The 23,484-nt window shown below is 40.9% G+C and overlaps 1 protein-coding gene across 4 annotated transcripts in view; it reads right to left on the bottom strand.

The window, feature by feature from the left end:
* Positions 1-23,484, bottom strand: part of CEP170B (centrosomal protein 170B) — an 81,115-nt gene that overhangs the window by 28,446 nt on the left and 29,185 nt on the right. For all 4 annotated transcript variants that reach the window (XM_032235055.1, XM_032235062.1, XM_032235068.1 and 1 more), the window contains exons 5-8: positions 15,219-15,277; positions 12,504-12,642; positions 2,783-2,899; positions 687-1,163 (exon numbers count right to left, since the gene is read on the bottom strand). In XM_032235055.1, the coding sequence (XP_032090946.1) occupies positions 687-1,163; positions 2,783-2,899; positions 12,504-12,642; positions 15,219-15,277 (792 nt within the window). The remainder of the gene's footprint in view (positions 1-686; positions 1,164-2,782; positions 2,900-12,503; positions 12,643-15,218; positions 15,278-23,484) is intronic.

Here is a 23,484-nt window from a genome sequence, read left to right on the forward strand (position 1 = left end):
GAGACATATTATTTAAGGGAGTCCATTTGAGATACATTGATTCAAAAATTGCTGCCCTGTAACACACCGTTTCACCCGATTGTATGTTATCAAAAGACAAAACAGGAGAGTTTAGTGTATATATATATTTGTCTATTAAGGGCTACCAATTACATTTACAAAGCACTAGGAATTTTAAACCATTGTTGTTGTTGTTTTTTACTTTAAAAAAGTAGGTCTTTTTTGATGTAACTATTTGAAATTATGACCTGAAAAGCCACTTCCTTACAACAAACATATTACTTTAAAGAGATAAGTCAACTGATATGAAATATATATTAAACCCAAGAAACACCTTATTGACATTTTTACTAGAAATTCCCTACAATGCAGGAATCCATGTGTAGTTTCCTATGCTTTCCTGTTCAGATTATTTGAACAAATTCCATGATTATATCTTCAAACCATGTTCCAAAGCATGCTTGGAAACTTTACAATGAAACAAGGCCTGCAGAACTTCTCATGCTACCCTTTCTCAGAAAGGGAAAAGAAGTTTGAACCTATTTTGTCTGGATTTCTACATGGTGCTCCTTCTCTATATCTTTAATTCCAAAATTTCCCTGGCTCTGAATTTTATTGTTTTATTTTTATCTTTACATGTAACAAACAAAGCATAGAGCATCAATTCCTTTAGTGAGAGGTTTTACCTTTCAGAGTCTTCACATGAACAGGGAGGTCACTTTTTGTACTATATACATCATCTCCGGGAGACTGCCTTCTTATGAGGCTTGGATCATTATGCACCAGCCAGTCAGCCACTTTATTCTCTGCGGAGATAACTTCCACGTGGCCAGCGTCCTTGCTGAGGTTCCGTCTCTGCCTGAGGGAAAATTTAGTGACGTGGTCTTTTATCTTCATTTTACCTGGAGTGCAATCATCAAACTCAATGGTAAAAGAGGCATGGCTCTGCACAACAGGTATCACTGCCACATCGACATCTTTGGTGGGGATCTCATGGACTTGCACCTCTGGAGTTTTTACTGGCTGGTGGAACTCTTTTGTTGGGATTTCGAAGTAGCTGGGTTCCCTACGGAATGCGTAGACAGTCTCGCCTTGAGATTCTCTGTAGCCACTGATGTTACCATTGATTTCTTCTTCGAGTTGGACTAAGTCTTTTGTTTTGTCTATAGGAGGAGGAAAGCGGCTCTCAGTTAAGTTTAACACCCATAAAATGTCAGCAATTTCACAATTTAATAACTTAATAACGTAACAAGTAATGCAGGTCAAACAACAAACCAATCCAAGACAAATATTAAAATGAATCACATCATGTCAAATTCCAACAAGCAGACCTAGAAAACTATCAGGAGAAACTACTTTTTTTAAAAAAGTTCCTTTGGGGCTCTTTTGAAAGACTGTAACGAGAGATCCCTGCATACCCAGCTGATCCTGAGTTCCAGGAGCATGAAAAGGATGCAAGCCTTGTTCCTGCTACTCTACTCTTTTTCACAGATTGGCAGCTAAGAGAGGGTCTCAGTGGATAAACATATATATCAATATGGATTAAGGCAATCTATCTTGGTCCATAAATACTTAAAGGTTAGAAGGCCAATGTTTATGGAGCAGTGGTGGGTTATGGATCCCGTTCCAACTGGTACGGTTGGAATGGGCCTGGCATTGTCCACATGGACGCGCGCAGCACGTGCATGCGGCATACTTTCCAGCAACGCCTCCATGATGCTCCAGCTGCTCAGCGTCGCGTCGCACAGCGGCTGTATGCGCCGTGTGTGTAAGCGCCAAAGACTTTAAAGACAGGTAAGGATTGCGGGTTGGTGGGTGGGCCTTCTGGAGCACCGTACCAGAACGGTACCTAGGATCCGGGCAAGCTCCAGTATGCCCGTACCAGGGCGTACCCGCCTGCAACCCAGCACTGTTATGGAGATTCTCAGTCATACAGGTCATGGTTGTCCCAAAGGTGCTTTTTCAAGAGGCAACTGGATTTTCTTTGTTTTTCCTTGAAGACATTTCACTTCTCATCCAAGAAGCTTCTTCAGTTCAGAAGCAAAACAACTTCAAAGAAAAACAAAGAAAGTCCAGGTGCCTCCCGAAAAAGCACCTTTGGGATAAACAGCAACACTTTGAATTAGGATGGGAAATACACTGGCAAGAATTGTAGCTGATGAGTTATGTATATCACATGATCTAACTGCTTAGTATCTGTTACTACCTGGACAGCCATTTTCTGCTACCTTGGGAAGTTTTCAAACACTTTTTAGAAAGCAAAATGTACCATAATTCATCCAGCCAAGACAGCACCAGTTAGAAATACTAAGATTCACCTTGTAGCAGTGGTTGCCTTTGTGCCTACTCTTGCTCCTTTCACACACTGCCTTCCCTTTGGAATACTGATCCTTTCTATGCCTTACTTCTCCAACACCATCTCCGTTTTCTGCTTTAAAGACAAGGGGTTGGGGTTGGGTTTTTATGCTGCATGCAAAAAGGCAGTGTTTTGCTGGTAGGAACTGCATACAACATTTATTGAGGGTTAAGAGCATGGACACCTCACTCATGTAAGCAGAGGTCAAGGCACCCCATGGGCCCACATTCTCATGTTGCTTTGAAGGGATGGGCTTCTCTGCAATCCTTCCTTCCTAATAAATGCACATGTAAATCCTAATGCAAGACAGGAGTATCTTAATAAATAAGGGCAAGATAGAGATACTAAGTATGGAAGGGCTGGATCCTAAAGCTTATTTATGATAGACATGACTTTGCTGCTAAATGGGAGATAAGCTATACTGACCTGAATATTGTTCTTCTGGCCTTCTTTCACCTGTTGAATCCAGTTTATTGTTGGCATCATCCTCTCCCCACCATGATGGCCGGCCATAGAGTGGTGTGCGATAAGTAGTTGTCACCTCTGAGTACAAAAAATGTAGACAAGAAACAAACAGGGAGAAGTATGTGTTTTAATTAAGAACAAAATATCAACCTTAAAAAGTCAACCATTCACTTGTTATTTAACTGGAAATATTGATATACTTTTTAAACAATTTCAAACTTTGGTTTCAAACCAAAGTTAGGAATGCCACTTTTGGTTAAGTTTCCACCAATTTTTCTTCTAATTTCTTTATAACTGAGGCCTTGTTCACTTAATAATACTATTTTACATCGCTTTCTGGGTGACCAGACAACTCTTTGCACAATTACTTTAATTTTATTGCGTTCTACAAGCTCACTAAATGGAAGAACACAAAAAAAAACCACCAACTTGATAGCAATCACATAACACACTAACAAATGTCCTCCTCTCAGATTCAATACATGACATAAATAACTGAATCCTACTGTGATCTGATTGGTTCATTGCCAAAGCAAGATGACAACTGATTGGCTTTCTAAACACTGATGCTCATTGGCTGAAATCAGATGAAGGAAAGCTACCTGATATCAACCTAAGCAAGTTGTGCTTCCCTTTTCTGATTATTTGGCTATAACGTTTCATAGAATACAGATGATTGAACAAACTGTATTGCATTACATTCTTGATATATAATTTTATGGTACTACTAAAAAAAGTTGTTATTAGTCATCAAATACACTTTTCCCAGAAGGTTTCCACAATTTTGGCCACTACTGTATGATAGTTGCAGTGTCCCAGGATCATGTGATCAACTTTTGCAATCTTCTGACCAGCAAAGTCAACGGGGAAGCCAGATTCACTTAACAATTGTTTTGCTAACTTAACAACTGCAATGATTCATTTAACAACTGTGGCAATGAAGGTTGTAGAATGGGGCAAATGTTACTTAACAAATGTCTCATTTAACAACATAAATTTTTGACTCAATTGTAAGTCAAAAATTATCTGCACTTAAGAAAGAGAATTTACAGAAAGTCACCAGTGCCTTTCATTTATTTATTGTTCACATTTGTGTAGTGCCCATCTTCCTCAAAGAGATGCAAGGTTGGCTTGTAATCATACTGGCATAATTAAAAATGAATCATTGTAACACCTGCATCTGGCCTCAATGCAAATTGCAATAAAAGAGATAATAAGATCCTTTAATTTGTCCAGCGGTTAGAATGAAAGATATGTTATCAAAACAGATCTGTGATCCATGATTTAAATAAAAAAATGTCATTGCAACAAACCCATCCCGTTTCCTAAGAGTCTGCATGACATTCCTATGAATTGGCAAATAGGCAGCTTTACTATTGTCAATAGTCTTACAGTCACCACAATATGTGTTCCTCCTCTATATTTTTGGCTACTGCTGACAGGAAAATACATAAAGTCATATTGTGAAGGTTCTGTTGATTCTTTGGAATTAGAAGAAAAGCAGTCCAGGTCTACCATGTGCTTAGCATAACCTCAAATTTGACCATAAATATTTATCCAATAGTCTGTCCAAGTCCACAATTAAAAAAAGATTCCAGCTCAATCAGGATGGAAATAATTTTTAAAAATGGAAAAGCAAAACAAATTGGGGCATATTGCCCTTTCTGTATTTTATTATGCACTTATTTTTTTATAGCACACCCCAGTCCAAGGATTTTGAGAAGGATACAACAGAATAAAACTGTAAATATAATAACAACAGATCAAACAAAAGACTCATGCTATACTTTTTCTTTATTCTTTGTTAAGTAAATCCAAGTTTGCCTGGTTAATCCCAATTCAGGACCTCATCTCCCTATCTTCAAAAAACAGGACCTACACCCAAGAGCATTTGCCAGGAAAAGTATGGTTAAAAACTTGAACTGCAAAGTACATTTTTTTCATCTTGGGAAGAATGAAACATGAAGAGAATTCTTCTGGAGACATTTACCCTAAATTAGCTTTCATATATGTAATATATAAATTGTGTGTGTGTGTGTGTGTGTGTGTGTGTGTGTGTGTGTGTGTGTGTGTGTGTAATTCTATTAACAGGTAAGAAAAGCCCAATTAAGCAACAACTTTTTCTCTTTAAAAATCTTTTTAACTCTATTATCACTATTTCTTTGCAGTAATATGAGGTTAAAATGATATGGCTTTTGACAGCATAGTACCAACAGAGAAACAGGCAGCTCCTGCCCTCCAATTTCCATCCCACCCCCCTCGCATGATTTTGCCACTGCAGCGCTTCAGACCCATCTTTCTAATGCAGAATTTAGATTAGTTACATCGTGGATGGAAAACTAGAAGACAACAGGACAAACTGTCTGTCAGTTGATGGTTATTTGCTCGGAAGGGTGCACATGTACAGTGCACAAGGGTAAAGATCATTCCAGAGACCTAGGGGTGTAATGGAAGACACACAAGCCAGTGTGCCTTATGTTAACTGGGTGCTTTAACCACAGTCACAATAGCAGTCTTTCTGTATGAAATCTGCAATATGTTTTTAGAATTCACATCTGCCAACTCTTTATGTTCCAGTTATTTTCCTTCCATAACATAGACGGGTAAATTTGTAAGCATTCTTCACCCAGCTACACAGTCTAGCTGTGCTTAGGTTATTATATCATATGCCTTGGGACTATTACTTAGGGCCAAAAGATTAACAGAATATATATCCATTCTCTGAATGTGAATCATTCAATTTTCACTGTAGCTTAAACAAATATTAACTAAACTGCTCTGACATTTTAACTGCTCTGTATTAGAGCTGGTTTCTTTTAATATAGCTCATTAATTATCCCTCTTCCTCCACCACAATTTTTATACCAATCTATCCAGATGGCACTAATCCCTCAAGCACATTTCTTGCCTCATCAGTTCAAGCAGGCAGCTTAAGGAGTGCAGGGTAGGGAATAGATCTATTTGAAGATAGGATCAAGGTCAATCGGGCACTTGCCTACTGAACTACAAGTAACATCCATTCATTCTGTGTCGGTTAACAATGGCACTGACTGATTCTCAACACTGATTCTCAACACAGTACTGAGTGGCAGGGGAAGCTGGGGGCAGTGGGTAGGCAGGTGGTCAAATGGGTAGAGATGGCGGGAGTTAGGTGGATGCTTCTTCCAACAATGGGTTGGGTGTGGAGTAAAAATGGGTCCTCGTCTAATAACTGCATGGAGTCTTGCTGGAACTGCCATCACTACACCAAACTGTCACCTGATACTTCATTTAACAACCACATTGCTCAGCGATGGAGTTTTGTCCCAATTAGGGTTATAAAGCGAGGACTTAGAAGCATTTATGTCAGTGTGATAAAGTGAAAGCAACCAATAGGCATGCAACCTCTTTACAGATTGACTCTCGAAGCTGTTGCCTATTAAAAACATTGGGGTGGTAGGATCAGCATGGGATTAAATTAAAATCAACAAAAATGGAACAATAAGTATAGGTTCTTAGAGCAATGTACTTAATCCACATTTCTCACTCAGTCTGAAGTGCCAGCAATGTGCCAAAGAAGTTCTTAAATAGAGTGTATGCCATCTGAGGAGGGAGGGCAGGGAGGGAGGGAGGGAGGGAGGGAGGGAGAAAGAAATACACACAAATGTGTATACATACACACCCAAAGAATTACTCAGTTGACTACACTGTAAGACAAAACGCTGAACTAAAGTGAACCTTGGCTATTCTTATGTTCTTACACTAAATAACCACAAACTTCATCATTCAAGGTCAATCTTTATATGACCAAAGCACTACTGACAATCAAATGAAGTTATTGGCAAGCATGATAGAACCAAAATAATCTTATTCCTGAAAATGAGGTGTCATGTCCCCAAATCTGATAAATGGATCAATTTTTAAAATGTAACTTATGCTGAAGAGAAAAAGAATGCAAAGGTGTGAACTTTTCCAACAGAAAATAATGTTAGCAAACCTAGTATAAAGGCAGAAAGTCTTCAACTGAAACAGATGATCAGGGAGGCAGATTATTTCCTGATTCAGTGGTAGATTTTGCTTACAGAGAATTTAAAGGAAGAGAAAAAGATGGAAAGGAGTCTTGTGTTGAGACTGAGAGAAAGCCTGCTTTGTCTCTTAGAGGTGGCGACAGTAATTATCCAAAACTATTTTGTGCCTGTCCATAGCCTGGAGGGAGGTAGACTCCCTTGGTACATTTCTAATTGTCTAACTAGAATTGTCTCTGCTCTCAAGGCTGTGGTTTCAGTACACATTAATGAACAAATATATGAAGTCCCCTTATGTCGAGTCACATCTCTACTTCATCAAATCCAGTAGTATTTATTCGAGTTACTAGCAACTCTTTAAGCAGACATATTTCTCATCCCAGCTATCTGAGGTTATTACAAAGTAGGAATACCAAGAACTGAGTATCCAGTAGAAGGCCACCACTGTTTTACAAGGGCAATGTAAATCATGTCATTAAAAGTGAAACGTGAAATAAATGTCCTTCCATTTTTCCACAAAGCATATCGTATACCAAAACTAGAGAGGACCAACTTATCAAGAATGCTGAGCATGCTAGACAGATAAACTTTTTTTTTTTAAGAAAAGGCACATCCAAAAAAACATTTGGGGAGAAAGCCACAGTAATCTGTAGAACTGTTGGCAAAAAAGAAGCTAACTTGTAGACATTTTTATCCTACCTCTATTAAATCAATGTTTCAGTCACTATTTTGCATGAAATGGTTGCTGATTCCAGATGTAGTCAATAAACTTCAACTAAAATATCTTGGAGATATACAGTATAGCAATTATAAATTGCTTCATTTAAGAAGACTCTAGAAAGCAGAGAGAATTGCCTATATTTATATCATCTGGAGACACTGCACTTGGTTTTGCTGCTGAAGTATGAAATCCAAAATAAATGGGATAATGGCAGGGATCAAAAAGAAAGAACAAAGGACAAAAAAAAAACCAATCTAGCAAACAATTGAAATTAAAGGAAGGAGAGTTGGAAGCATGTTAATTTAGGAAGGCTTAAAGACAGCAACACTCATCCATATCTACTAAAAAGTCAGTGACAAGGAACTGGAAGATTAGAAAGAGCACTCTGCCAACTCTCTCCAGTTGAATGCAGTTGTGCTAAAAATACTGTTTAATCAAATGTAAGGAAGAGCAGCTACAATATTTTAAAAAAAAAACCTTCCAGAGGCAGCTTTCAATTGATAACTCATCCATATCTGTTTTACTCCAATACAGTATATCACTCTGATTTTACTGAATTAAAAATCCAAATGCACACATGTTTTCAGTTTAATCCACCTAACATAACAGGAAAGATTTTGTGTACAGTCATAGAGGGCCAGCATCTAGGATAGGAAGAAACATTCTTTGTACCTGGAGGTCATTATTATTTGGAACAAAACTTTTTTCAGTTTTGTTCCAAATAACAATACTAATACAATACTGTATTAGTATTGTTGAACATAGCATAGAGTAATTAATCCTACCATGCTTGTCAGTACCAACTCCTAGTTCCTTTTTTCTGCATGCATAGCTTTGCATTAGAGAAATCTTGAATGCTCATCTTTTTTGACCCATTATTCATGTGTTGTTGTTAGTTGTGAAGTTGTGTCCGACCCATTGCAACCCCATGGACAACGTTTCTCCCGGCCTTCCTGTTCTCTACCATCCTCTGGAGTCCATTTAAGCTCACACCTACTGCTTTGGTGACTCCATCCAGCCACCTCATTCTCTGTCATCCCCTTCTTCTTTTGCCCTCAATCTTCCCCAACATTACGCTCTTCTCCAGTGAGTCCTTCCTTCTCATTAAGTGGCCAAGGTATTTGAGTTTCATTATCCATTTTTTCATACTGTACAATTAAATCCTTTAAAACCTTTAGTTAGAAAACAGTCAATCATACACAAAAAGCATCCATGCAATCCTAAGCAACTGCCAAAGAAAAAATGTAAAATTAACTATACTGCAGAAATCCGACTTGCATTTCAGCTTCTTCCACCAAGTTGTTACTTCCTTCAGGCTGAGAATATGCGCTTTAACCATCTTCTACTGCCTTCTTCTTAAACTGAGGGTAATTCAGGCATGTTCTGGGGGTAATGGAGCAATTTGTAATTGCTTGTCAGTGAGTTGGGGATCCACTTTGGGACTGCCACTGTCAAGACACTTATGAAAAAGCAACAGTCTGAATGATTTTTGGAGGGCAGGCGTAGTAATTACATTATTTGAGGCTGGATCAGTTTAAGCATCACTGTTCTAGTGAGCAATGCAGCAATTACTAGGCCCATCACAGATAGAGCATACACATATGGGGGAATTGTTTAACCAGAGCATAAAAATAATAAGGAAGCAGATCTATGAACATGGATACGCACACACACCAGTTTAAATACATAGCGGGCAAGATATATGAGGTGGTTATTTTTTTTCTTCTATCATTATCCAGAAGGAGAGGACATATTTTCAGGAGTTTTTTGAGCATCTGTGGTTTGCATGGCACCAGCAGTTTTTCTGGGTTTTTCTTTAAGTAGCTTTATTGTCTCCAGTCATCAATTATGTTTTTAGAGCCTAAAAATTCTTGGGCCACCAGTGAGAATTACCCTCTTAAACATCTCTTTCTTCATGTCTTTGTCTTTAAGAGCATGAGAGTTCACATTTTTTTGAAATTAAGACAAAGGTTATGTTTATATTTATTTAGTTCTTAGAAATACTTATATACTGCCCCAATTAACAAGATTCCAGCTACTATAGTAAGAACAAACCAAGAACAGAATTATCTCAAACACAGCTTCTTTAAAAAACAGCTTCTTTTTTACATTGCCTTTCCATCCCCCTCAATTTTAAAGACCTTAATTTAGTTCCAAAGCATTTAATCTAAAATTAAATATTTACTTACATGATTTACTTAAATGAATCATGCCATAACAACAGTTCCATAACAACAATAGCACAAATTTGGTAGTCAAAGTTTAGCCAAAGTTTCAGAATAGTAAAGACTATGAATGAGTAGATCTCCTTCCCATTTTGGGACACTGGTAATTATATTTCCTTTTCACATTTTTTTTTCTTTTGGGGTTGCTTGTATACATAGCATAACACTCAGTCTTGAGATCCATTCATTATTGTTCATTTTCTGAATTTTGGGTCGCTGCATTGCTACTTGTGTAGTAATGTATACTTAGATGGGCCACTTTTCAGCCACTGATCTATTCTTGGAAAACAGTTAATTGGTTACATCCAAGAGGTCAAAATACCTTTCTGGAAGCCATAGACATGGAAGAGTGGGCTTGAAAATGCAAACACAACCAGATGAAATCACTTCCAAGAATTCCTAGGAACACATCATCTTCCGCTATATTGATTTATTTTGCCATGCTATTTATATTTTATTTCTACAACAGAGAAAAGCAATTTCTGAAGCCTAAATGCAACACAAATCACGTATTATCTGTTACAGAAATCATTAAAAAAATTAAACTGCAAAGCTGCTCTGCTGTAACATCTTGTTTTAAAAATGCTCTGTGAAGTTCAAAAATTTGAATATATTGCCAGTTACGATAGATCAAGGGAAAAAAAGGAATGTTGGATTTTTTTTAAAAAAAATTCTTAATGAATTGTTATGCTTTTATTGCTTTGTGCATTTTTAGCTGATAAACTAAATATTAAAATTTTATGAGATGGTTTATAATTGATAGTACCAGTGGTGGGATTCAGCCAGTTCGCACCTATTCGGGAGAACCAGTTGGTAACTTTCTAAGTAGTTCAGAGAACCAATTGTTGGAAGAAATTTCCTTTTGTTTTTTTCCACTTTACAGGGCTAATCTTGTAAGGAAGGCAGGAAGGAAACATTCTAGTGTTGTTTCTAGCCATATCTTTATTGTCCTGCTTACAGAAGCTGCCTCTCCGGTTAACCCTTATGACATTGTAACAGTTAAGGCAAAGCACTCATCGACCTGAGTGACCTTGAGTTAGCCACACCCACCCAATCACATGATCACCGAGCCCCATCTACCCAGATAGTCATTAGGGCAGAGAACCAGTTGTTAAATTATTTGAATCCCACCACTGGATAGTATCAATGATAGATTGATGGGAAGACAATGAGGAAAATTAAAATAAAGTTGTTTTTATTATTTCCCCAAAGTTGCAACAGGTGATTCAATTTGATTGTACTTTCTTATGGAAATAAGTTTACCAGAAATTTTGCATTCTCTGCCACATGAATCATCTAAACCAGTGTTTCTCAACCTTGTGAACTGAATCTTGTGAACTCCCAGAATTCCCCACCATGATTGGCTGAGGAATTCTGGTAGTTGAGATCCACTCACCTTAAAGTTGCCAAGTTTGAGAAACACTAATCTCAACTGTTTATACATGACTTATAAGAGAAAGACGAGTTTACCCAGCCTGCAGTTTTTTTGTAACACCTATTCATTTGCCTACTAAAAAAAAAAAGTATAATAAGCATGTACATGGTATTCAAGCAAGAGAAGAAAAACAACAAGAAAAAAATGGAAAAGATAGATATAGGGAACTTTATAAGCATCTAATGTTCAACTGGGGGTAATTTGAATGTGACTTTCAATTCAAGTAAAGATGGAACTATCAGCCAGAGTAAGTTGTGGTGAAAATACACAATACAAACAACTGCAATATTAAGGGATCCTTTATATTATCTAGGCAGCGTGATGGCTCAGGGATTTAGACACTCGGCATGTCAGCTGGAAAAATCGACAGCCCGGGTTTGAGACTTGAGCATCGGTCAACCAGGTGAGCTCCCATCTTCGCCTGGTTTCTGCCCATCTAGCAGTTCGAAAGCATGCAAATGTAAATACATTAATAGATAGCACTGTGATGGGGAGGAAAACACAATTCTGTAATGTCATGCTGGCCACATGACCATGGAAACATCCTTGGACAGTGCTGGATCAATGGCCCTTGAAACAGAGATCCCCCTGTTGACTAGTGGAATAAAATCTGCAGGGACTTCTTTCTTTTTCCTTACATTGTCTAGCCCCTTGTTCAAGGAATGCAGTGACAGTTTTGTTTCTAAAGACAGTCTACAAATATTTTAAAAATGATAAATATAGCACTTCAATTCTCTTTTGACTAAATTATTGATCCCACTGCAAAGGTGATTTCATATCAATATGCACATGAATGTGGCATACCGTATACACTGGGTGCACACATAAGATGCTTTTTCTAATAATCTATTAAAATTTTACCATTTGGATCCCAGTTTCCCACTGGAAAATAAAGAACAAGCTTCAATAACCCTCTTCAAGCACTAATTTCAACTTCAATAAGAAGAAACAAAGGAGGTAGTGGTTCTCATTTATACTATAATGCTACTCATGCAGCATCAATTAGATGAGCTGATACATGTTACAACTATGTATTTTTCAATGAGTAGGGCATTTTATCATTGGCCACTGATAGTTACACTTGGTAAATTTTTATGTGTTTTAATTCTTGTCAGTTGCTCAGAGTCACTTATGTGAGATGGATGTCTATATAAATAAATTAAATCACCATCATTATAGCTATTGTCTATCCACTGCAGGATGAAGGCCTCTTTCCAACCTAAATAAATATAAATCAGAATTCTAGAGAAGAAAGGCCTTTCCCATATCTTAATTAACTGATTTTATAAGCAGGTACCTGTCATTGCTTTCTTCTCTCCTTTTTCCAGCTTGGTTTGCGACAATTCAATATTTCCATCATGTTCCATTGGCTGTTCTGCTCTTTTCATTGCTGTGCCTTTAAAGCTCATCTGAAGTTGGCTGGTATATTTCTCATGCTAAAAAGGAAAGGCAAGAAACTTGGTGTGCATACTCCAAAATGAGCAGAAACTCCCAAAGAAAGTTTATTTTGTAAGGTAGATGATGAAAAGGAATTTATACCAGGAAAACAACTGAGAAATATTGTATCACCTATTTTTTCCAGAGTTTTGGTTCCAATCCTAATCTCTGTATCACACAATTTGTGTTTTAGAAAAGTAACAAGTTTTGAATTAGGAGGCTTCAGCAATTATCTTTTTGGCCACTGAACAGTAATTCCTGAAATGATACAAAAGCAGAAGGAACAAGAAACACAAGTGGCTCCTGTTCTTCCAGACATGTCTAATTTTAAGCAGAATACTTCCATCCTCTCCCCACCACTTCTGATTCAGGAAGATAAAATGCTCATATTTTTTTAGGATTACCTTGTTCACTGCCTTCAGCAGAAAAATCAGTATTGGTTAAAATTGACAATTCCTTTAAGTATTACTCAATGAAATTTTAGATGTTAGCAATAGCAATAGCAGTTAGACTTATATACCGCTTCATAGGGCTTTCAGCCCTCTCTAAGCGGTTTACAGAGTCAGCATATTGCCCCCAACAACAATCCAGGTCCTCATTTTACCCACCTCGGAAGGATGGAAGGCTGAGTCAACCCTGAGCCGGTGAGATTTGAACAGCCGAACTGCAGAACTGCAGTCAGCTGAAGTAGCCTGCAGTGCTGCATTTAACCACTGCACCACCTCGGCTGTTTTATTTATTTGTATTCCACATTTAATATTTACAAATAACTCAAGGCAGCAAACCTATCTAGCCCACCTTCCTCCTCTTATTTTCCCCATAACACCAACAATCCCGTGAAGTGGGTTGGGCTGAGGGAAAGTGACTGGCCCAAAGACATCCAGCTGGCTTTCATGGCTAAAGTTGGGCTTGGACTTCAACTCATGGTCTGCTCCTTTCTAGCCTGAGTACCTTAAGCACTAGGCCAAACTGGTCCTAGTAAGAACAAGTTAGAACTATACAAGGATGAAACTAAATTATAAAGTATGCCAAATATAGAACAGGAGGCCACACCTTTAGGCAACTACTTTCTTGCATGTAACATTAAATCTTAGTGTAGAGTTACACGCAAATCTACCCCAGGCAAATCCTGACATACAGGAAAAGCTTGACACTGTTGCTGTGAACATACAAAAAACAAGAGGCAAGGTACACAAATGAGTTCATTTCAGTATCTTGGCAGCTGAATTCATTTAATTTATTATATTTTCAGAGACAAAACCAACAGATAAACTTTAGGAGTTCCTGGTTGTTTGGGTGAAAATATAGGCAAATTTAGAGAAAGGTAAAGAGCACTGTGTTAATATAATCCACTGCTGAAGTTACTATATCCATGGCTGCTCTTTGCCAAAATACTGCCCCATTAGCTTCTCACTGAAATTTGGTTAAGGTTGTCAATCAGCAATGCTATAAAGCCCATAATTCATGCTTTCTGACCAGCAATGGCACGAGTGCAATGAAAGATGGCATCTTTCCTGCAAAGCATATTTTCTCAGAGTTGGGTAATCAAAACACAGGTTATAGCCCTACTTTGTGCAAGCCAAGATTTTTCAATGTTTTTAGTTGATTTGTTTTAATAAAGCAAGTCTCTAGAACTCATGGCTACTAGTAAAAACCTGAAAATGTGAAGGAATTCTGTCCTAAGGGCTAGGTGGAAGCATAAATTATAACTCTGATCTTGGCAAAGCACGGAATTGCCTTGGGAGGGATTAGCTGTGATCTAAAATTATTTCAGCATATTGTGTTGGTAATTTCTCATGGGAAAGCTGTGTGCAAATATATGGTAGAGATAGTACAAATCTGCATCTCAGGTTTAACAGATCGTTCACATCAAAGTAGCTTAAGCCAGAAAATATCTACATTGACCGTGCTTGGTTCCATGCTGGGTTTTCTGAGGACCAGCACATGAAAAGTTCATTCAAATTATACATATGAACTCGGATTTCAGTGATTTTCAAATCATTCATTTTTGCAATTTACCTGAATATACTATATTTTGGGAAAGATTGCTTGAACTATGAACTGCACTGCAAGATTTGGAAAAGTACAGTTTTTAGCAGCTAATGCATCTAATAAATTATACACCTTAAGAAAGTCAGAATTGGGCATTCAAACAAACAAAAATAATAAGTACAAAGCAATTTGCCAAATTAACTACTTGGCTACCCAGACCTGTATTACAGGTTTTCTAAAACTGACAGCCACTTTCTATTACGTTCTATAGGTTGATCCTTATTTAAAAGAAAGTTCTTTAGGACAGAACTTAACATTTTTATGCATAAAATCTATACTGAACTTTCACTATATTAATGACTTTGGACTACAGTCCTTCTGAAAATTCTGGTCCTTCCTTCCTCTCTTGCTTTCCCACTTTTTTTTAAAAAAAAAAAACCTATGTAAAAGGTGGCAAAAATAAAATAGTGTTGTAACACTGCTGCAGGTCAGTTAAATTCCCAGTAGAATTTACCACTAAACCATAGCTTATGTATTTTATTTTTCTTCACTTTGCCACTTAAAAAAGAACATAAATACTTACTTTTAGCACTTCTTCTGGAACCTTGTGCTTGATGTGTTCTAGGACATACAAGTTTGCATGTAGAAAAAGTATTAAGGAAAAATGCAGCTTCAGGAGAATTTAGACAGTAACTTTCAAGCAATCTATCATTCACACAAATAAACAAATCCCATCTCTTTTGGGATTATTTTAAACAGAGGTAGGCAACATTTCACCACCTGAAAGCTTCCAAACATTTCAGGGCTACAATGTTGGGGGAAGGCTAGGGTATAAAGGTAAACTCAAAAGAGTTGGAAAAACCATGACTGATAAAGCAATTATTAAAGGGTTAACATATGGTGCATGCAGTATTACTGATTAATTGATCAGCATTTGAGAAGGCAAAACAGATACATCTTGATTTTTTTTCCTATTAAACGATTTATAACTGGGCATCATAAAAGAGAATTTAGCTATCTGGAATTATTGCAAATCTTGTAAGAAGCCTCTACTTAAAGGTCATTTTTGTTGTGTAGTAAAGTATTTCTTATAAGCACTTTCCTTTGTTTAGAATGAAAATATTAATTCTAATAATAATAGAGGAACAATCATGAGTTTTCTAAAAATTGACTGAATCTAAAATCTTCCCTGAAGGGAAGCCCAAGTTATCAGGTGCTCCAACAGGAAAGAATGAGTGAATCAACACCAAATGAGATTTGATGATACAGATACAATATCACTTCTTTCCTTCCTCCCCTACTTCTTCTTACAACTATTCATCACAATACATTACATACTAACTGACCGAAGGAATACAGGAATCCCTCAATGACTGCATCAGTTTGGACACATACCATATTTTTTGGAGTATAAAACACACCTTCCCCCCCCTAAAAGAACGTGGAAATGTTGGCGCATCTTATACATAGAATACAGCCATATTTGGCCTCCTGAAGCCCCGCCCCTGCCTCCCATTTTTGCAAAAAACGGGCCGTTTTTCACAAAATCAGAGGCTTTTTTGCCTTCCCTCAGCCCCCAGCAGCACTCTGCAGGCTTCTGCAGGGCTGAGGGAAGGCAACAAACTTTTTTTTTCTTACTTACTTCTTCAAAATCTTGGTGCATCTTATACACTGGTACATCTTATAGTCCGAAAAATACAATATTCGCAATATGGTTCATTAATGGACTCTTATGGAGAGTTGAAGGGGTCTTAACCCCTTAGAGGGGTTAATTTTCAACCTAACTTTTCATCTTAAAGAAAGGGGGTTGTCGGAGGCTGCATTGAGACCGCGGAGCGACGGACTGAATGGTTGTGTTCGCTGCCGCCCCAGACGCCCCCCCCCCCCTCGGATCTATCTCTGCTCACCTCGCTATCTGTTACCTATCCCACTATCTACTATCTGCTGCCTGCTCCTGCGGCCCCTAGGAAAGATCTGGCCGTCCTAGGCTGACTGGTGTGCTTACTCGGGCAGGGAAGAGGATGATCCTTGAACTGAGCCCTGCGTCATTGTAGCCTCCTCCGGACTTTGCTCCTGGGCCTTGCTTAACCATTAGGAGGAGTAGGACTGTGGCTGAGCTGGCGTGGGAGCAATAGAGGATGGCGGCTGCAGTGGCGAGGACTGAGCTCCGAAAACACCAGTACTTCCCCCCCCATCTGCTAGAGTGGCACAAGTCAGCCTCGAACTTTGGCCCCTAGATTGTGGCCCTTATCCACCCTCAGGAAGGAGACTTTTAAATATACAGCCCGCTAACCTTCATTGGAAGGGTAAGACTGCAAGGTTGCCGCCCATGAATTTTGGATTTTTATACCCAATCCTGCTTGTATACGGCCACCTTATATATCACGCACTTTTGACTTGGTGGCCAAGGACGTCTCCCCAGGACATAAGAAGGGAGAGGAGCGGATCACCGCTCCCTCCACCCTTTCCACATTACTACACATTATAATTGCGCAATTTTAAAATAGTATGATGAGTGTATGGGAGTTGGCTGGAATTGAATGAATGGCCCACTTTTATTATTTTGTTACTATTGTATTTTTATATGTTTTTAAATATTACGTGGGAACTGCTAGGGTGGATAAATGAGAATGTTTGACTCGGAGGGCCTGCCGGGGAAGGCGGGGGTCAGTGGGGTGGTTGGGGGGACTACTGCTACGGGAGTGGGTCGGAGCATTACGGTCATTACAGGGAGGGGCAGACATGGCGGGGACTTTAGGGCTAGCCATTACCGGGGAAGGAGGGTTCGCTACATCACAGAGATCCCTCCTTCCGGCCCTATGAGTCCCACTCCAAGACCAGATGGCGCGAGTAGTCAGGACCCTGGTCTCAGGCTGTTGTCGCTAAATGCCAGGTCTGTTGTACACAAAGCTCCCCTCGTCCAGGACTTAATTGTTGACGAGAGGGCAGACCTGGCATGTATTACTGAAACCTGGCTGGGCACAGAAGGAGGAGTCCCCCTTGTAGAGATGTGCCCAGAGGGATTTCAGGTGCTTCATCAGCCGAGAGCCCAGGGAATGGGTGGCGGTGTGGCTATTGTTATCCGGGAGTCTCTGTTACCTCGTAGGGTCCCTGCTCCGGAGCTTGTTGGGTGTGAGTCCCTGCTGATAAAGTTGGACCTCAAGGGTCAAGTGGGTTTGCTGCTAACGTACCTGCCTCCCAACTGCGTTGCAGCATCCCTCCCCTCGCTCCTCGAGTCAGTAGCCGAGCTGGCAGTTGAGTTCCCCAGGCTTATATTTCTGGGGGACTTTAATTTGCCATCGCTCGGTGAACGCTCTGATGGGGCGCAGGAGTTCATGGCTTCCATGACAGCCATGGGCTTGACCCAGGTAATTCGGGGCCCAACCCATGCAGCGGGTCACATGCTCGACCTCGTATTCCTCTCGGAGCAGTGGATGTGTGATCTTGGTCTGAGGGGTAATGAGATCATACCCCTGTCGTGGTCAGACCACTGCCTACTGAGGCTTGACTTCTGGAGGCCAAACCCCCACCGTAGGGAGGAGGAACCGACCAGGTGGTTCCGCCCCAGGCAACTTATGGACCCGTTGAGGTTCCAGACGGAGCTTGGGGTTATTCCTGATACTCTCGCCCACAGTTCGGCGGAGACTCTGGTTGCCGCCTGGTATTCGGCGGCCTTGGAGTCTCTTGATCGGATTGCGCCACTACGGCCCCTCCGGGTCAGTGGATCCCGGAGACCTCCTTGGTTCACCGAGGAGCTCCGGGAGAAGAAACGCCGGAGGAGACGCCTAGAGCACCTGTGGAGGTCCGATAAGTCCGAGGCAAACCGAGCACTTCTGACTACCTGCACCAAGGACTACGTCCGGGCACTAAGAGCTGCCAAAAGATCACACATCTCCGCCTTGGTAGCGTCCGCCGAGTCACGCCCAGCCGCCCTGTTTAGGATCACCCGCTCCCTCCTTAATAGGAGGGATGCGGGAGACCCCTTGCAGGGTAGGGCTGAGGACTATGCTCAGTTCTTGGCGGACAAAGTGGCTCGGTTTCGGTCGGACTTGGACTCCACCGCAGTAGACCCAGCCGAGACACAGGAGGATTACTTGGCAAATCATCTCTGGGTTGAGTTCCAGGATGTTGCCTCTGGGGATGTGGACAAGGCCATTCGAGCTGTAAGTGCCTCCACCTGTATTCTGGACCCGTGTCCCTCCTGGCTGGTTGCCAACAGCAGGGAGGTGACACATGGCTGGATCCAGGCGGTCGTGACCGCCTCCTTTCGGGAGGGGCACTTCCCCGCCGTACTCAAAACGGCGGTGGTGAGACCCCTCCTGAAGAAACCATCCTTGGATCCAGCCATTTTAAACAACTTTCATCCTGTCTCCAACCTCCCCTTTATTGGGAAGGTTGTGGAGAAGGTGGTGGCCTTCCAGCTTCAACGGGCCTTGGAGGAAGCTAGTTATCTTGACCCCTTCCAGTCTGGCTTCAGACCTGGTTACAGCACAGAAACCGCTTTGGTCGCACTGACCGATGATCTCTGGAGGGCCAGAGATGGAGGCTATGCGTCCATCCTGGCTCTCCTTGACCTCTCAGTGGCTTTCGATACCATCGACCATGGTATCCTTCTGCGACGACTGCGGGAGGTGGGGGTGGGAGGCACTGTTTTGCAGTGGTTCTCCTCCTACCTCTCGGACAGGTCGCAGTCGGTGTTGGTCGGGGGGCAGAGATCGTCCCTGAGGCCCCTAACATACGGGGTGCCGCAGGGTTCGGTCTTATCCCCCCTACTATTTAACATATACATGAAACCGCTGGGCAAGATCATTCGGAGGCACGGGATAAAATACCACCAATATGCGGACGATACGCAACTGTATCTGTCCGCCCCGTGCCAACTCAATGAAGCGGTGGACGTGATGAACCAGGGTCTTGAGGCCGTTAAGAACTGGATGAGCGCTAACAAACTGGTACTCAACCCGGACAAGACCGAGTGGCTGTTGTGTTTCCCTCCCAACAATTTGGCCAATGTTCCAACACTTAGGCTGGGGGGTCAAATTTTATACCCCTCAGATAGGGTCCGCAACCTAGGAGTCCTCCTGGATCCACAGCTGACTTTTGACCACCAGTTGTCAGCTGTGACCAGGGGGGCATTTGCCCAGGTTCGCCTGGTCCGTCAGTTGCGGCCCTATCTAAACCGGGAGGCTCTCGCAACAGTCACTCGAGCCCTTGTGATCTCTAGGCTGGAATACTGCAATGGGCTCTACATGGGGTTGCCCTTGAAGTGCATCCGGCGACTGCAGTTAGTCCAGAATGCAGCCGCGCGAGTGATAGTGGGCGCACCGCGGTTCGCCCACGTTACACCCATCCTCCGCGAGCTGCACTGGCTACCTATCGATCTCCGGGTGCGCTTCAGGGTACTGATGACCACCTTTAAAGCACTCCATGGTAGTGGATCTGGGTACTTGAGAGACCGCCTTCTGCCGATTACCTCCCTCCGACCGATTAGATCGCACAGACTGGGCCTCCTCCGAATCCCATCTGCCAGTCAATGTCGACTGGCGACTACACGGAGGAGAGCCTTTTCTGTTGCAGCTCCGACCCTGTGGAACAACCTCCCCATTGAGATCCGTACCCTCACCACCATCCAGACCTTCCGCGCAGCCCTCAAGACCTGGCTCTCCCATCAGGCCTGGGGATAGGTTCCCAATTTACCCGCCCGAGTGTTGACTGTTGAATGAAAGTTGTGTTTTATTATTTTCTTTTGTTCGCACATTGTTTGTCTTTTGATATTGCACCCCCTTCCCTGTGATTGTAAGCCGCCCTGAGTCCCCTCAGGGAAAAGGGCGGCCTATAAATCTTAATAAAATGTCTAATAAAATGTCTAAAAAAATGTCTTTCTTAATAATAGCAATTAGCAGAAAGGAACAACTTACACATCCCAGAAAGGTTGCAAACATACTACTGCATGTCCCACTGACTACCAGAAATGAATAGTAAAAGAGGACAGCAGGATGCAACACATCTACCTAATTACAACAATGACTGATAAGTTGGCACATCAACAGGAAAACTCCAGCTGCAATATGCTGTCCCTGACCAATACCATCATCATCACATGACAATTCCCAAACTTTTATTAATTGGACCATAAATATTTTTGTCCAAATTAAAACTGAAACACCCCCACCTTCACTATTCCACTCAAAGAATACTCATTTCTCTAGCAACAGTTTCTTGGGAAAAGATATGCTGATTAAAATTAAATTAAAACTGCTGTGAGTCAATCAGATTATTGAGATGGGCAATGTATAAATTTGATTAATAAATGCAATGGCTTTTAGAAATGTGATCTTTGCCTTGGCTTAGGTCACAGATAGAATTATTCCTGCTAAACAATGGAGATGTTTCTGAGATTTGTTATGCCTATCACGGGCATTTGTCATTCCTTTCACAGGTTACATCAGGTGCAGCTTTATTCTTTCCTTCATAGCTCATGATTTTCCAGTAGAAAAGAAATATTAATGCACTGAGGTGCCTGCCTGCTCTAACAAGCAGGGAGAGTGTTGGATGCTGCCCAAAATAGTGTCTTAATTCTTCAAGAATGTCGTGTTGTCTGTGGTGCACAGCTGGGGAGCCAATACTGCTGCTAAGTTCTGTGTCTGCACTGCACAGAGCTCATCTCCTTATTCAATCTCTGCTCAATGACAGCTCCTGGCAAGAGCTCTGTCTTCTGCTCTGCAGTGTTCAAGAACCAAAGTATTTCTTTCGAGGATGGTGGATCTTTCCTATAAAAATCAGTCTTTGGTTCTATCTCCACAGAGGCACTGCAGCATCTGAAGGAAAGGAGGCAGGTGCTTGCAGTGACACTACCAAAGGCAAATTCCAGTTTGTCCAAAGAAAGAATGGGCAAATATTCTAATATACAATGCAACAGCTCTTAGTTAAAAAGAAAAAGAAAATCTAAGCAGCAAAAAGCTCAGAATTCGAGAATTCTTAGGGATTTTCTGGAAGATCTCACTGAAACATCATATACTGTGTGCCTATGGAGATTCTCAGTCATCCAGATCATGGTTGTCCCCAAAGTCCTTTTTTTCAAGAGGAACTGGACTTTCTGATTTTTCTTTGAAGACATTTCACTTCTCATCCAAGAAGCTTCTTCTGCTCTGACTTCCCCACCATCCAGGCAGAGCTGAAGAAGCTTCTTGGATAAGAAGCGAAACATCTTCAAAGAAAAACCAGAAAGTCAAGTTTCCTCTTGAAAAAAGCACCTTTGGGACATAGACTGTGATGTTTCTATGTGCCATATATGTGTGTGTGTATATGTGTATATGCATAAAGGTTCTCTTTTGAGATCTAAATGCAACAAAACTTCATTTTAATGTAGGCTGATTAAGGTAAGTTTCCCTCGCACATATTTGCTAGTCATTCCTGACTCTAGGGGGTGATGCTCATCTCTGTTTCAAAGCCAAAGAGCCACACTGTCCGAAGACATCTCCGTGGTCATGTGGTTGGCACTCCATTATGTGGCACTAGGGATTCAACCACCGAACTGCTGACCTTTCTGCTCAACAAGCTCAGTGTCTTAGCCACTGAGCAACCGCATCCCTATGTAGGCTGCATTTCAAGTGACAAATATTCTGTTCTGTTCTATTCTATTCTATTTTCTATTCTTCTATTCTATTCTTCTATTATATTATATTCTGATCTTTTATAGAAAAGCTTGTAGGAATGCATTTGGAGACCTGGAAATCTCATTCAAGCAACTGACAAATCAGGTTCAGTTAATTGACTTAACTGAAACTGTTATTCAAATAAATCTGCTCCTTATGAAGTCTTGAAGCTTGACTATTCAACTTACCTCTATCAATGGAACTTGAAGTTATGTTCAAGCAAAGGAATGCCACTACTGCATTTCCAATTCTATCTGACATGATCATCCCCTTCCAGCAAACTTTGATCAGAGTGCACGTGGAGTGGTGGGAAAGGAGGGGATCGCTGCTTAGTCAGCAGCAGCACGCAAATCAAACTGCTAATCAAGGGACAACAGATGCCACAACTTGCTCATCCTCCAACAAAAATAGCAAACTGCTACAAGCAATACCTTATTTGGATCCATTTTCAATCTTGAAAACCTAGTATGAATTGCACACCAATCAAGCTTTTTATTCCTAACCAGAAACACTCAGCATGTGGGACATCCCCACAGAGGGAAAAAAGTAATTGTAATGAAAAAACGACAACAGTAAGATTTGCACAAGCTCAGGTCACAGTTCCAGAACACAGTTGGCCTGCATTTTCTCAAAAGGGTGGGGAACAGGAGGAAATTAAGGATGCCAGAAAAAGCAAGACAAGATTGTTAATGTTACTTTAAAGAAAACAGTAACAAAACAAGGACAAGCCATATTCTGGCAGAATAGGAGAAATCTGCTTGTTGGCTACAGTGGACAGATCTGTGCATGGGAACTTTGCTGATTCAGGGAATGTAAAAATGGAGCAATCCATAAAGATCCAAGGGAGAAGGGAAGAGGGAGTGGTTTTCTCTTTTTTGTTTCTTTACGCTGACAGTTCAGTAGAAAAGGGAGGAATGAATTCAGCTGAATTGTGGAAGCATATCACTTCATTTTTAGTGATTCCATTTCAGTAAAACTCTCCAGTTTTCTCTCCTCTCTTCTTTCCCTAGCACACACAGATGCACACACATAATTTCAGACAGTCCTGTGCCTGCTGCCAAGAACTACCAAAATGTCAACCGGGCCTTAATCTAGTGTTTGGGGGGGAAGGGTTGCTTGCCAAGAAAAGCATATATATAACAACAGTGTCTGGGCTTGCACCCCAAAACACAACACAATGCTAAACTCAACAAA

Source organism: Thamnophis elegans, chromosome 1 (genome assembly GCF_009769535.1).
Source record: "Thamnophis elegans isolate rThaEle1 chromosome 1, rThaEle1.pri, whole genome shotgun sequence".
Lineage (NCBI taxonomy): Eukaryota > Metazoa > Chordata > Lepidosauria > Squamata > Colubridae > Thamnophis > Thamnophis elegans.